The 15,478-nt window shown below is 39.1% G+C and overlaps 1 protein-coding gene and 1 pseudogene across 1 annotated transcript; one reads left to right on the top strand and one right to left on the bottom strand.

Moving 5' to 3' along the window:
* LOC124108444 (E3 ubiquitin-protein ligase ZFP91-like) lies at positions 1-4,961 on the bottom strand (annotated as a pseudogene).
* A 3,910-nt stretch (positions 4,962-8,871) lies between these two features.
* LOC124108439 (short coiled-coil protein B-like) lies at positions 8,872-12,751 on the top strand (the record flags this gene model as incomplete). The annotated part of the gene is made up of 3 exons (XM_046466895.2): positions 8,872-9,846; positions 11,548-11,632; positions 12,433-12,751. A coding segment is annotated over one exon (183 nt), but the record flags the coding sequence as incomplete, so codon positions are not given.
* Positions 12,752-15,478: the final 2,727 nt, after the last annotated feature.

Genomic DNA, 15,478 nt, shown 5'->3' with positions numbered 1-15,478 from the left:
TTTTTTGAAAAGCAAAGTATCCCTTTTATTATAATTTCTTTTTACACAACCTTTTCAACCTAGATTCAGGTATCTTAACTACCCATCTCTTTCATCAAAGGAGAAGGGTCCTGCACATTACAATAGGCAAAAAAGGCTTTCAGGAAATAAAATATTTTCAATTGATCCATTACAATTTTTTCAATTTTCTTGAGTACACTGGAAAGTGGGAAAGACAGGAGGAAAAATGGTACTGCAAACAATGAGACTGTAATAATCCTATTTAGGTTGGTAGTAAATTTTATGACTTTTTTTCCCTCCAAACAGGTACAAAGGAGGTTCAAGTGCTCTATGTGGATGCTTTCTATACCTAAATAATTTTCTTATTCCCAGTACTCCTAGCCAGTATCTAAACTGTCTGAAACATATTAAGATTGTTCAAATTAACCCTGGGCAATCACAAGCAAGGGAGAAGTACATCTTCTAGAAATACCGAATAGTGACATCTCAATGACATTATCAGAATTTAGAAATGCCAATTCAAGCTGGAGAATATGACGTGGCAAGTTATTAAAAAGGTAACAAAATCAGACTAATAAAGAGTATGAAATACAGATTTTCAAGATTAAAAGAGCTCCTTGGAAACACAATGAAATAAACAATGGCAGGGGGAGCAGAACATAAATGGGGCTTAGATAGTTTACTTATATAGACTCTTTACTATGCTAGCATTCCTTTCTCAAAAGGAAAAATATAAACTCCATGAAAAATATTTTAAAGTTTATTGCAAACTGCTACAATAATTTATTGTCAGCAAATGGTAGCTGTGAAAGAGGACTCCCACCACCAACAAAGGGGAAGTATAGGAGTTTCCAATTGGAACTAACTAGTTGCTTTTTATGGGGAGGGGAGTGTGATACAAAGGAGAACATATTCCCCCATCCCAGAGAAGTGCCGTTCCCCCCCTTAATGCAATTTGCTTTTGTATAGGTGGATAAAATATCTGATGACTAACCAGTGCAAGTGAAGTTCATGAAGACAAAGTCTAGGTGTGACAAAGACAAAAAGGTAAGTGTGGGATATAGATGCTAGTTAGTGAAACAGTATAAAACGGAACTTTGTTGTACACCCACTCAATCCATCTTAGTATTTTCAAATCTAATCAACATACCAATTAAAACTGCAAACCCCTCGCTGTGGGCAGGAAAGCATATTCTGCATCCCTTCTATCTTTTCTGTATTCCTTCTATCCGTATTCCATGTTCTACCCTCACATTGGAGAGATGGCAGATCTGCAACACTCTGAAACAATAGTGCATTTAAGACTATTTACTGTGTCTCACTCCCTATTCCTTGGCATCCCAACCACCGACACTAGTGGGTGTACAGTAAGCCTCTTTCAGGGATGACATTGTTACCCCCCTTTTGGAAAAAATAAATCAAAGAGAAAACTGACAAATTTGGTAGTTTTAGTGTTTGTGAAAAACAAGTTGTTTCTTATTTTGTTCTCAGCAAAACTTCATTCTTTCCAACAGCCATCACACATTTCTGACAATAAACAAATAGGGTAAGTTTTCAGTTCCGGCTTCTGAGGTACATAGGATAGGAATTGCCCTTCTAAGACTCTAAAAATCAGTCAAAATAAGTTTTTAGTCTTTTGAGAGTTACAAGCTTGTACAAAAATGCCCATGTATAGCAATAAGCAATCCACACCCCATGAAAATCTATCTGAAGGGAAGTGGTAATTCCCAGAACTTCAGGTGAAAGCCAAAGCCATTATCATATAGCCTAACTTTGTCTACTGAAGTCTTTTCTGAGGTGTTACTAAAAGAGAAACAAATCAGCAGTTTTCTTTGACTTACTTAGGACTCTTACACTTTGTTCTTTCTCTAACAGTGTCTAATAGGGAGCTGCCGCAAACCAATGATAAAGCAAAGCAAAAAACAAAAACAACAACAAAAAAACAAACCAAAACAACCAACAGGCAAGAAGGGTGATACATAAAAGGAAATGATAGAGACAAAAGGAAATTCACAAGAAAAAAAAATCTCATATCTGTAATTCAGACCTGAACAACCATCCTCATCCCCTCAAATTTCCTTAAATCTCAATGCTCTTAAAATCTCAAAGAGCACATTGGTTACCACAAACCCATTATCCTTCCCTAAGAAGGCTTCCAAAAAAAAGAACTAGGCTATTGTAGTGATTTTGTTAGTGCTGAGAACCAGCTTTCTTTAAAGGCCACTGGAGAGCTATGATTTTAGAGGCTGGCTGTGCTTTTCAACCCTATACCTTGCCTTCAAAGTACCTCTTGTGGAAAGGATCCCATGTCAGAATAATCTAATCTCTCCCAGCCCCACAAAATATAGCAACGAAGACCCTCCCCCCCAAAAAAATCAGACTTTCCATTAATAAATAAGGAATCTCAGGTTCCACAACACAAAAACACACATGTTCAAAGTGCAAATTTCTGCCATTAGCCTGGGACTTTTCTCACTGTCTCACTAATACACAGCCCTATCTTACAGTCAAAAAGACTGTGTAGAGGGCAGCCCCCTCCCTCTTGGGAGCCTGCTTCCAAGCAAATAAGCACCATTAAGAGCCATATGAAGGTTTGGGAGGGGGAATGAGGTGCTGGGATCAAAGAGGAGGGAGGTGGTCCACATGTATCCTTCCTTTCCAAAACCCAGTGGGGAATGGAGAAAGAGGGGTGAGAAACATGTGCTGTTTTAACAGCACATCCTGTTAAGGGGCCCTAAAGTGCCAATTCAAGCTGCCAGCCTCCAGAGATTAGAATTATATAGTATTTGAGGATAAGTGTGTTGCAGTGGGTAGAAGCCAGAACCATAGGGCAGCAGTGGAGGAGAAGATAGGATTGAAAGGACAGTAGTATACTATTGAGTCAAAAGCTGATCCAGAGCACATCGGAGTTATGGGTTGGAAAGGGGATCTGCCAATTGAGCAGAAGTCTGCTGCTGGCTGGAACCGAGTATGAGGATTAACCCTCACTTTTAGAGCTGCTGCTGCTTTTTGTCTACCTTTCTGTTAAAGGCAACATCAATTTTATAAGAGGGAGAACAGAGGGAGCTCTTGGGATGGGGTTTGTGTGTGCTGTGATCCACAATGGAAAGAGCAGGCCCTTCAGTTATTTTACTAGATTTTAAATGCTTTAAATTTTTTTTGTCCTTTTTATCTTTTAAATACAAAGTCTGAACTGTCCCAGTGTCCAAAGTCTTCCTTTCCACTAAGGTCCAGTAGAGTCTGAATCTTCAATCAGAACCTCTGTGGTAGCACCGGGAATATCCGAGTTCATGACCAGCCCTTCAGTGCCCCCACTGCTGCCACTTCCCACAAAGATCTTTCCATCAGCCATCAGGCTCACCCGTTCTGTCCCACTGCAGTACGACTTTGACATCCCTTCAGCTTCTAGCAGCAGGCACTCTCCAGAAGTTGAATTTCCCAAGGGCTCAGGAAGAAGAGGAAGACCCTGACCATCTGCAGGTTGTGTCAGGGACTCTGGGTTAGTGCCCAGGATATCTGTGCTGGTGATGAGGGCGCCTGCATTGGCAGCCAGAGCTTCTGCAATCAGCACCTCAGGGTGGCTTTTTGCTTTGTGTGCCACTACGCTGTCCTTCTTCTCAAATTTTTTGCCACAGATATTGCAAGAAAACTGGTAGAAGGAGTCTGCATCATGCTTCTTCATGTGCCAATTAAGGGATGCCTTTTGTCGACAAGTAAATCCACAGATCTCACATTGTAATGGCTTCTCGCCAGTGTGAATCATCCTGTGCACTGCCAGATTGTGGGAACTCTTGAAGGCCAGAGCACAATACTCACAGATATAATCCCTTTGATCAGTATGATGTTTGGCATGTCGCAGAAGTTGTTTCTGGAGCCTAAAGAGTCGTCCACAGGAGGGATGGGGACATACATATTTCTTCTTCAGCAAATGCTGGTATTTAATGTGATGCTGCAAATAGCGAGGGTGAGCAAGAACAGTTCCACATCCTTCCATCTCACAACGGACATATTGAATTGGAGGTTTTTTCCTCCTTTTGGGTAAACGTGGACTTTTGTCATCTTTTCGCCTTCTTCCTCTCTTCCTAGGAGGTTCCTCATCTTCCCTAATTTCATTCTCTTCTTCTTTCATCTCCACTTCTACTTCCACTTTAATTTCCTTCTTTTCTTTCTCTTCTTTCACCTTCCCTGATTTTCTCCGTGGCTTTGGGGTTTCCCTTTCTAAGTGAGGTTTGTAGGTCTAGTCTCTTGGATCATCTTTAAATGGTATTTCTTCTTCACTGATTAGCATCTCTTCTTCCTCCTCCTCTTCCTCATCACTACTAATGCCACCAGGAGACTGATGTTCTTCTGCAACTTCATAATCAAGCTGATCTGTAATTGGTTCTGACTTGCAGATGAGCTGCAATGACCCAGTCTTGGAGCGAGAACTTCGAGTGTTTTCTGTATCTCGAAGGCGAGAGATAGATGTCCTGCTACTACTGCGCCAGCCCCTGCTAGGTCTAGATGCAGCAACGGAAACTTCCTGAGGGAGAGCAGACTCGTCTTCTTCCTCTTTCTCTTCCTTAGGATCTTTATCAGTTGTTATTTTTCTACGCATAGGAGCCGCGGACTCTTCTTGCCGTGAACTGGAGACGGGGCCTTGGCGGCCTGGGACTGCTGCCCTGGGGCGTCGAGAGGCCTGGCGCTGGGGCTGCTCCTCCGCCGGCGGGGATACTCGGCCTTCCTCCGGCGGGACACAGCGGCGGCGGCGGCGGCGGCCGCAGCGGCTCGGCCTCGGTCCCGACCTCCCCTCAGCACGCGGCTGCTCGTGGTCCCCGCAGGCGCCGCCGCCGCCACCTCAAGGGGCCGTTGTTGGGGCTCCTCTGGAGCCGCCTTGGCCGCCGCCGCCTCTCCCCCTTCCTGGTCCTGCTGCTCGGGGGTCTCGGCTCTTCCGTCTCCCCCGGCATCGGGGCTCGTCCGTCCCCCACCCCCTCGTTCCAGGCGGTGGAGGCGGAGGCGGCGGCGGCCGCGACGCTGCTCCCCCTGCCCCCCTCGCCTCCTGGAGCGTCCGGCTCACTCTCACCCTGAGCTCCTTTCCCCCCTCCCCTCCGCCCGCTCCGAGGATACCCCCCCCACCCCCTGCCACTCAAGACCCGCTACCGCTGACGGCACGCGCGCGCGCCCGCCACAAATGCTCAGCGGACCTACAAATATTTTTTTAAAAAAGAACAAATGATGCAAATCCTTGTTTTTTTGTTCTTCTCTTCCAAGTGCAGGGAGACAGAAACCAACAAATAGATAAGGATCTTGTCTGTTAAAGGTGTTGAGTATTTTGGACAAATCTAAAGGAGTAAGGTGGGTGGGCATACTGCCCTGTGTGCAAGACTGGTGAACCTCGTGGAGAAAGTAAGGTCGGATCAAATGCTGGAAGGAGTGGAGTGAGCAGCAGTGTGGGCATCAGGCGAAGAGTATGCATGGCAGAGACCCATGGGAGCTTGAGGCATGGATAGGGGTAGAGAGCAGGGAGCATGGAGGATGGTAACCTACTACTAACACTTGATCTGATGTGGACCAGGGATCCTGAGGCAGCTTCCCTTGGCATAGCCCTGAGTGCTGCTTCTTGCTCTAGGTCTCCACTTGCCACCCATTGAAGCATTATTGCTTATCTGATGCCTGAGAGTATTTTATTTCCTGTCATGTCCCAGGTTAATGATGACACTAAGAGACAACACCCATGTCTGGTGGAGTTAGTTCCCCAAGATGCCTCAACAGGCACACAATTACAACTTCAAAAAGTTGAGTGCCTCAAATTTTTCATTTTCCAAATCTGTCTCACCTAAAAAAAGCCAGAAAGAAATGTTTTACTTTAACTCAGTTATGAAGTTAGCTGAATTCCAGCTAGAACTTTCCATTAATGTGTTGGTGTATTGGATGGATATTTGCTGGGAATTTGACTCTAACCCTGTTATGTTGTGTCTTTTTGCTCTAGGTCAGCATTTTCCAAAAGGTATCCTACAGGTATTGATGGATGTTACAGAACATGGGAATTTCGTGATCCAATGCAGTGCTACGCAGACCAGGAACCAGACCAGTCAAAAGCGATGACTGGTCTGGGACAAAATGAGTTAAGATATTAAGACTAACGGATTAAACATTTTATATCTGTTTAAGGGAGAAATTTAATGCCTGTTAAGCTAATAACTTGAAATTGTGGGTATGTATCCTTTATGTATTCATTTTGAAATGTTAATTACTCTAGAAGTTTTATTGTATTTTATTAGAGATGCAGACCATGATGTAACTGGAAATTTAAAACTAGTCCCTTGTCATGGGTGGTTTGAGAAGTACTGATCTGACCTGTTTAAAGGGTGCTGAGTTAAAAGGGTTAAACAAGTGTCATTGTACTTCACATTTTTCACATCTGTGTGCTGACAGTAGCTAGAAAGTGTGGATTCAGCCTTTCCTGTTTCTAGGCATACTGAGTCACAGCACCCTATTTCATAGAGTCCTCTGAGACTGCCTGTCTGAACAGTAGTCTTTTCTTTTGGGAAAACTCTGATGGGCTGTTTTTTTTGTTTTGTTTTGTTTTGTTTTTTTTAATCATCTTGCAAATGTGACTTTGCTCTTCACTGGCTGTCTACCCGTTGATCTCTTGAATTTACTATCTCCTTTTTGCCAAGCTAAAACTGGTGCTGGTAGAATAAATGAATATATTTTCAAATTTATGTAAAAAGTTCAGAAAATGATTTTGAAAACTATGTAACTTTTCTTTTGGCCCCTTTCATCCTTGATGACTTGTAGAATTGGTTTTATTCAAATAGGTCACTTAACTAGTACATTGTTTTTTGTTTTTTTGGTTTCTATTTTGCTAAGGATAAGGAGTTATTTTCATTGGAGCCATTTTACCCAGGACCCAGAACATAAAACTTAAACAGTGTTTCAGATTCTAGAATTTGGGAAATAAATTAGGCACAGACTGTCTCTGTTCTAGTAGTTTGTTTGTGTTTGTTTTGTTTTGTTTTGGGTTCTGAGGGTTTTATCCAGTACTCTTGCATTGAGCTACTCCCTCAACCCTTTTAATTTTTTGAGACAAATTGTCTTTAAAGTTCGTAGGATCAGTGAAGCTGAGTTACTTCAGGAAGATCACCTTGGTGGAGCAAGTCTTTGACCCTAAGCCGCCCAGTGCCAGAGACTGTTCTCTCATTTACTCTGCTGGGGCCCTTGCCAACTCAGTACATGAATAATAGAAAAACAGAAAACACCTTGTTCAGTGTGATAATAGTGTCTCTATTTCCTGTCATTGATGTGGGGGCTCAGTGACAGCATTATGTTGAAGCCTTCAGTTCCACCTATGTACAGCAGAGCAAGCACCATCCATGTTTCTGTTTGCTGGATTTTTAGTATATCTCAGAGGGATTAACAACTTTTTTCATTGAATCCTGAGAATTGACAAACCCTCATTTTAGATAAAGGGGCAATTTAATGTAAATATAATGTGGTACTCTTTCTGTGGCTTTCTGTAATGTAAATCATTAGCAGACGACTTACTTTACACCCAAACTGTCATTTGCCTATTGTAGAAGAACATGAAGTTCTAACATCTACTTGGGAATAGCACAGGTCACTAGAGTGTGCAGCCAGGTGTCTTTGAGTGGACAACCTGGCTCAAATTCTAGTATCTGGTGTCATGTTCAATTAATAAAATACTGTTCAAATTCCAGGTCTTAATTTCTGAATAAATAAGTCATGGTTCAGAAATTGTTATTATAATGGTGTTTAACCAACACACAACATACTTTTGTAGAATACTTTCGTGGGAAGTTAACATATAGATAGATGTCGGTGATTTTCTCCTGGCTATGTATTTTTCCTTGAATGCCATTTGTAGGATTGGTACATATGTGGGCATAGGAGAGGGAGGAATGAGGGAAATAGGACAGTGGAGAAGAGTGATGAAGAGGGGGAGAGACAGTAGGTAATGGAAAGTCATCATTCCTGTCTAAAGGAGCAGGTGGTCCTCCCTCTGCTCCCTCTTCTGTATCTTTTTTTTTTTTTTTGGTCTCTTGCTGGCAGCAATCTTCCCAGTCCTGAATATTGTGAATCTTTATGCTTAAACTGGGGCCTTTGTTCTTCTTGAGCTAAACTCTCCACAGGTGTTCAGGTCATGCCATGAGGAGAGTTTCTCAAAGTGCCCCAGTGTTGATCCTTAACAGACACCTGCTATGAGAAGAGGAGGTGTCCATCCCAGCCTGCAGGTGACATGTTCCTCAGTGTATGATGAAGCAGTGTCACTGAAGTCTCTTCATCAAATGAGCTCCTGAGTCAGTTATCTGGCTGCACAGCCAGGAACCCTGAGTCATTCTGGACACCTCCTTTTGTCTTAACCCTGAGTCCATCCCATCATTAATCACTCCAAGAATAGCTACAATCTGTCCCCCTCTCCCCACTACCCCCATGTAGTGACTGACTGTCACCCAGACTACCCAGAGTCTCCTAACTGGTCCTCCCACCCTCTCTCTATATTCTGCACATGGAATTTCACATTTACTCATGCACATATGTGACCCCACACACAGGTTGCTTAAAGCCCTTCATTGGATTCTCATTGCTTTTGAACCCCATATTTTCACAGGAGCTGCAGGGCCTTACCATCCCTTGTTCTTTGTCTTCCAGCCCCCTTGACCTCCTCCAGTAAGTTTGCATTTTGCTGCCTTGTCTGTTCTCTTTCCCTTCACTAGAAAGTTCTCTGCCTAATGTTCAAACAGCCTCTTCCCTGCTTACACTGTCTTTACTTATGTCACTTCTTTGGTAGGGATTTTCCCACCACAACTTGTCCCCTCTTAGAGCATCTTACAGAATTTTTGTAGCTCTAATTTCAATACATAATCTTTCTTGTCAAAGTTATTTAATATTTGCCTTGAAGATCTTGAAGATTTCTCTGCAAGAGAAGTTACAGTGAAAGAAGAAAATCTGAAGCTAAGATCAGAAAACCAAGTTCTTGAACAATATATAGAAAACCTCATGTATGCTTCTAGTGATTCTCAAACAAGTGACACAAAAAGAAAAACAAAATAAGGGATTGGTTTCCCTTCTGTTTTATGGAATTTCTGCTGCTCATTTTTTTCCTTTAAAGTTTGGATAAATTCCTAAAATTATAGTACTTTTTTGTGGCTTTATTGAATATTTATGAAGATAATTGCAGATCTAGGCAAAATTAACTGCATAGCAAGAGACATCCATGAGTTTGTGTATTATGTTAGTCTATGAAAATGTGCAAATGTATTGTAGAGACTTTATAATGAGAACTGCATATATTTATGAGACTTGAAAATGAATGTTTTATCAAATTTGCTTTCATATATAGGTTTAGCACTATCTTTTCTTATATAGGCTTAGTAAAATATATAAGAAAATAACCACCATGTTGTGAAAAAGTGAACAAAGTCACGTACTAAATGCACAGCTTTATGTACCCTGTCTCTCACTTGTGCCTAAAATTTCCCCTCCCCTAAGAGAAAAAAAAAGATTTCACATTTGGAAAAGTAATTTTAATAGCTAATCACTTTTGAGTGTAACCTGACTCTAGTTGTTGAAACTCAACAAAAATAAGATACTCTGTTAGCTAGGGCTTGTCCTGTGTGATATTTAATAATGAGAGAGGATTGCTGGTTTGTCTTTAGGCAATTGGAAGATGGACTAAAAGTATAAAATGGACTCATACTGGGAAGATTTGTTTAAATCTTTATTTTGCATGAAATTTATTTTGCATGAAATAACCCACTTGTTACCTGGAAGGATAAGGGTTCTGATCATGTGTGTGTTCAAGATAGAAAATCTTGAGAAAAAATAGAAATGGGGCAGGACTTGGTAAGTACTAGTAAGTAACTCCAAATGCTTTCACTCCAGATTTTTGTTCCCTCTGGCAGAATAGATTTTTGGTGAATTAAATATAAATATGAACGTACATTAAGTTTGAATAACTTTATGTAAGCCACATATTAGGGAGGTCAATTAGATCAACTCTTGCAAAATTCCTTAAAAAAGTTTATTAGTAAGAGAATCATGAACACATGATAAAATATACATGTACAATAATGGTAATTTTAATCTTAGTACTTTAGGACTTTATTTTCCCAGAAATTTTTGTAATTCAACCATTTAGTTTGCAGAGGTTAAGTCATTCTTTAACAATTTTTTTAGATTTATTTTTTAGATTCCATTTGGTCAGGGAATTCATATTGGAAATAATATTAAGATAAGAGGAAAAGAGATTACTAACATAGCTTAAGGTTATTAGATTCGGACTATTTTAATCATGGAATAATCTTGTGTATTAGTGTAAGATTTTATATGTGACTTTAGCTGTATGAATATATAATTAAACCACAAAAATTTTGCATCCCTTTTGTGACCTAATTTACAAATATTTAAGGTTGTGTTACAGTTCTGATTTGCTTTTTAATAAAAAGCTCTTACATAAGAAAGAAAAGCATTTTGACATTTCCACCTTATGGAATACTTCAGGGAGTTAAAAAAATAAACCAGCTTTAAGTGAAAGGATAGTAATCTGAAGGTTGTATTTTCAAGTCAAAAGAGGAAGTTATAGAGAAATAACTTGTATTTTCTTGTTTGTGGGAAAGGCACACCATCAATGGCATACATGTGCACATGCATGCACACACAGACACACACACACACACAGACACATATTTTTATTTAATATGTGTAGACTCCAGGCCGATGGTGATAAACCCATCCTAATTCCCTCTTAAGTTTGGGAGCCATCTCATCAAAAGTTATAAAAAGTATATTTCTATTTTCTGTAAATACTAGATTTTGTATTTGGCCTGGCCATATTTTGAGGTTTTAAACTTGCTTGGAATGCCTTCCCTTGCATTGAACTCACCCATGCCTGGATTTTCCTGAGCAGTTAACAAACCTCTCTGAAAATTTAGTGGTGCCTCTTAAATTCTGATGTTGGGATCTGAATTTATTTTCTGTCTTGAAATGTTGAGCCATTTATATCATTAATTACTATCTGCTTTTGTGTTATGCTTGTCAAAATCCTGTTAGCTGTTAGTTCTCAAGACACCCCCCTTTGCAACTTGTTGTGCTACAAAACCTCTTTCCTTAAATCTGGGGTGCTGACCTCTAGCCCATGTTGGGAGAGACAGCCACTGATCAGCTCTCTTTGTGTACACAAATAGAAGCTTTCTTTAATTTGACTTAAAAATGGAGTTGTTAGTCTTTTCTTTGCATCAGGGTTCAACAATGTACAAGAACCAGCAGCAGTCAATGCCTCTGTAGAAGGAAAAGGCACTAAACAGAAGGAACTAGGGGGAGACTTATGTTTCCAGTTATTCCTTTTTGTGCCATTTCAATATTTAGGATCTTGCACTTTATTCAAAAGTAAAAAATTGAAAATAAAAAAAACGTTTTGTTTAGCTTTAAAGCAACTGACATATGCTGTGTTTTTAGGTTGGAGTACTATCTCCTTCACAGCCATTAGGTTGGGTTGTCTGGACCCAGGGAAGACACCTGTAGCTAGTGTTTGCTTTTGTTTTGCAGGACTTTGTTGGCACTAGGATGTCATGTGAGTATTTTGGATGAATACACTGAAGAAAAGGTGAAAAAAAATGAAGCCTCCAAAGAAGTAAGTTGAGTGACAGGCTGTATCCACCCTTCAGGGTGCTGTTAGTGAAGCCTATGCAGATTGAGGGAGACCTGGGTGCCTTGCTTGTACTTGGCCATCCACTGCAGATTAAAAAATTCATATGAGCTGAATTACATATGCTTCTTCATGTTTGTGGTGGACAGTAGACTCTCAGGTTGCTGAGAGGAAAAACTAAGCTCAGTGTGTGTTTGAGAGTATTTTATAAAAAGAGTCTTATTTCTATTGTTTGAGCACTTATATCTGAATTCATGACTTCATGTGACTTTCCATTTCTTATCAATTGTTTATAATTTTATTTGCTTTTATTCAGAAAACATGTTTGAGGAATAATTATAAAGCAAGTTTTGTTATCCCTATTTGAAGATGAGAAAGCCAAGCAGACACATGCTGAGTGGCTCTGCCTGTAGCAATGCTTAGCCTTGTAAACTCTGCATCCTCATTGCTAACAGTCCTTGAAGTTACCTGCTTCATAGGGAAGTGTTAGGTACTAAATGATCAGGTATATGATAAATGGTAGCTACTTTGTGATGTTATTATTTTCTCATTTATATTTACTTAAATGTGTGAATAGTCTCAAAGGTATAATTTTATGGTATGTTTCATACATTTATGTTTTGAAGTGATCCTTTCTGCTCAGTTTCTTGTGTATCTAATGGTAAAAGATAAACTATCTGCCATCAGAATCTATGTAAAAACCATATGAAAACATTGATAACTGATAATTTTACATTGTCCATTTTTCTCTGAACTGTATTTCTACTCCATTTTCCCCACTCTAGATCACACCTTTGGGTGATGTCCTTTTGACAAGAAGACTTTGCCTTTGAGTAAAATTGCAAGATCAGTTGCAGTGTTCATGTTCACAATTTTTGTTATTAAAAAGCTCATTGTATTCAGCGAACCAAAAATCATTGCTGTTTATAACAAAAAATCCTGTTTAATGATTTTTTCTGTTGACAACTCAATAAATTCTTTGTGGAATTTTTTAAGAACAAAATAATTGGAAACCACCTAACTTGCAAAAGAATTCATTATCCTCCTGTTACAGCCATTTATATTTTTTTCAGGTTTTTGGAATGTATATGAAAAAGGCATTATTAGTGCTACAAAGATTAAAAAAATAAAAATTCCAACACAACAAATAAGTATTCCTGCTTTTCTTTCACATGGGAAAGAAAATGGAATTATTAATTTCATGTTATTTTGCAAGCATAACATAGTTATTTTTTATATTGCTCTCTGTGTGTATAATGTGTGTTATGTGTATGTTTGTGTTTCACTAAAATCTTGGGGTACAATTCACCTTGTTCCATTAGTGTATTTTTACCCATGTAACCTAGTTGGTAAAAGCTGGCTTTCACTTTCAAAATAAATAGTTAAAATAATTATCTTTTGTCATAAAAAGTCTGACTTTCTTTTCTGTTTAATCAAATGCATTAATTTATGTCCATGTAACAATTCTCTGAGTTCTGATTTCTAAATTTAAGACAGTGTTTGCAGTATGTCTTCTAGAGCAGCCCAGTCCTCTTCCTGTGGAATTAAATAAGAACTCCTCTCATCTGCAGTCTGTGCTATTTCCTAACTCACCATGAAACACCATTTAATTTTTACTCCATTTGCCACAGTTAGGGAATTGATAGTAACTGGCATCAACATGGATGTAGGTCAGCATAACCTGAAATGTTGGAGAGTTTCAGAACCATTTTAAAGAACTTTGGCATCATCACACAAAGTTGTGTATTCACACATCTTCTCAGCCAGTGTCTCCACCCTTGGAGAGGTGCCCTTGAGAAAGGGGGTGCCAAAAGACTTTCAAGTATTGCCTTAGTGATATCATTTACAATAGAAAAATAAATAAATAAAAAGGCAGTATTGGGGGTGAGTGGAATATTCTTCAGAAGGAAAATGAATGATTTTCCATATAGTCTTAATATAATGAATGAATTATAGTTATGAATGTCAATGCAGGCAAACATAAAACATAGTGTTGAGGATAGAAAAAACATCTCACCAGGTGACATAAAGTCAAGACACTGTACAAAGGCAGTCACAAACTACATATGTGCACATGTGGATTTTGTTATACACTGAAGGTTCTCTTGCAGATAAGTAGAAAAATGATGGACTAGTCAGTCCGTGGAGATCAGATCATTGATTTCAAAATGGTAAAAGTACTAGATTTCTCCCTTGCATCATATACAGACATTTGCAGGAAGAGATCCAATTGCATAAGACAGAAGATTTTGAAGTCAACAGCGTAGGCTATCTTCATGACCTTGGAGAGGGGAAGACTTTTTTGAAAGCAATGAAGCACTCATTCACACTTCATTTAAAACATTAATTCAATAAAATATTCTTGGAGAGGACTTTTCATCATATCCTGTGTAATGTGTGTCATTCCCTTTGCCTTGCTTTATCTTTCCAATCATACTTGTGATATGGTATCACTTATTTGCCTATTTTCCACCCTGGCTTCCTTCTTTTTAAAACCCCATGCTTGTGATTAATTGCTCCTTAGATACTATTGAGTAAACAGAAAAATCTAATAAATTTTACTATATTGAAAAACTTATGTACATCAAAAGGGATGATAAACTAAGTGAAAAACCTTGCAGAACAACACCAAGACTCCTATACCCAATTAGATGTTCTGATAGAATAGTTAGAAGAGGGTACAGATAATTTACATCTAATAAACATGAAAGACACTCAACATAACTAATATCAAGACAATATATGTTAAAATCCCAATGAAAACCTATTATGGCCCCACCAGTTTAGCAAAAACTAAGTAAATTCATGGGACTATTAATTAGTACAACTACTGTGAGGACCAATGTAGCCTGATCTCATAAGGCTGGAGTGGGCCTTGTTATTTCTTATCCAGACATGAGACTTATAGAGGCTTTTGCATACAAACAAACCTGAAAAGACAATTCACTGGAGAATAAATTGTAGTGGCAGGAAATTGGAAAGAACTTAAAGGTCTTCTGACTTGAGAATCTAAAACTAATTTTCAGTAGAGTAGTTAAAACAAATTCATGATAGCTAACTGAAGCTGCAGAACTAATCTTGAATACATTGGGGGGTGTCTTGAGAACTTATAGATAACAGGATTTTGACAACCATAATACAAAGGCAGGTAGTAAGTTAAAGATCTACATGGCTTAATATGTAATGGTAGGGAAAATATTTAGATCCAAACATTAGAATTCATGAAGCATTGCTGATGTTTCAGAGAGGGTTGTTATTTGGTCAGGGGAGCCACGATATATGAGGTGTCACTAAGGTTTTAGAGAGGGTTGTTATATGGTCAGGGAAAACAAGGCATGGGTGAGTTCAAGGCACAGGCAGGAATTCCACACAAGTTTAGAAATCACAGTAATTTTTAGTAAAACAGAAATTAACTTTTCATGACTTCATAATGAGATGGCTCCCAATTTTAAGATGGAATTAGACTGTATTCATTACTAGGATTACTCAATTTCAAATTCAGGGCATTTTTGACATGTATGGAAATGTCATGAGGTACTCCGTAAACCATTTTTTATGTGTCAGCTAAAAAATAAATTTAAATGTGAACATTTGCTACAAGCACATTATTCTGCTTCGTAGCCTTGCTAATGAAAACCATCCTCAAATCAGTTGGTTTTGGGCTGAGATTGACACTCAGTGGTAGAGCACTTGCCTTGTACATGTGAGGCACTGGGTTCAATCCTCAGTACCACATAAAAATAAACAAATAAAGGTATTTTGTTCATCTACAACTTAAACAAAAAACGATTGGTTTCCCTGTTCTCAGAGGTGAAGTTTCCTACTACTACA

This window comes from Marmota monax, unplaced genomic scaffold (genome assembly GCF_021218885.2).
Source record: "Marmota monax isolate L192 unplaced genomic scaffold, Marmota_monax_Labrador192_F-V1.1 WCK01_AAM20220418_F8-fsc00613, whole genome shotgun sequence".
Classification (NCBI taxonomy): Eukaryota; Metazoa; Chordata; class Mammalia; order Rodentia; family Sciuridae; genus Marmota; species Marmota monax.
This window is presented reverse-complemented; position numbering and strand designations above follow the sequence as displayed.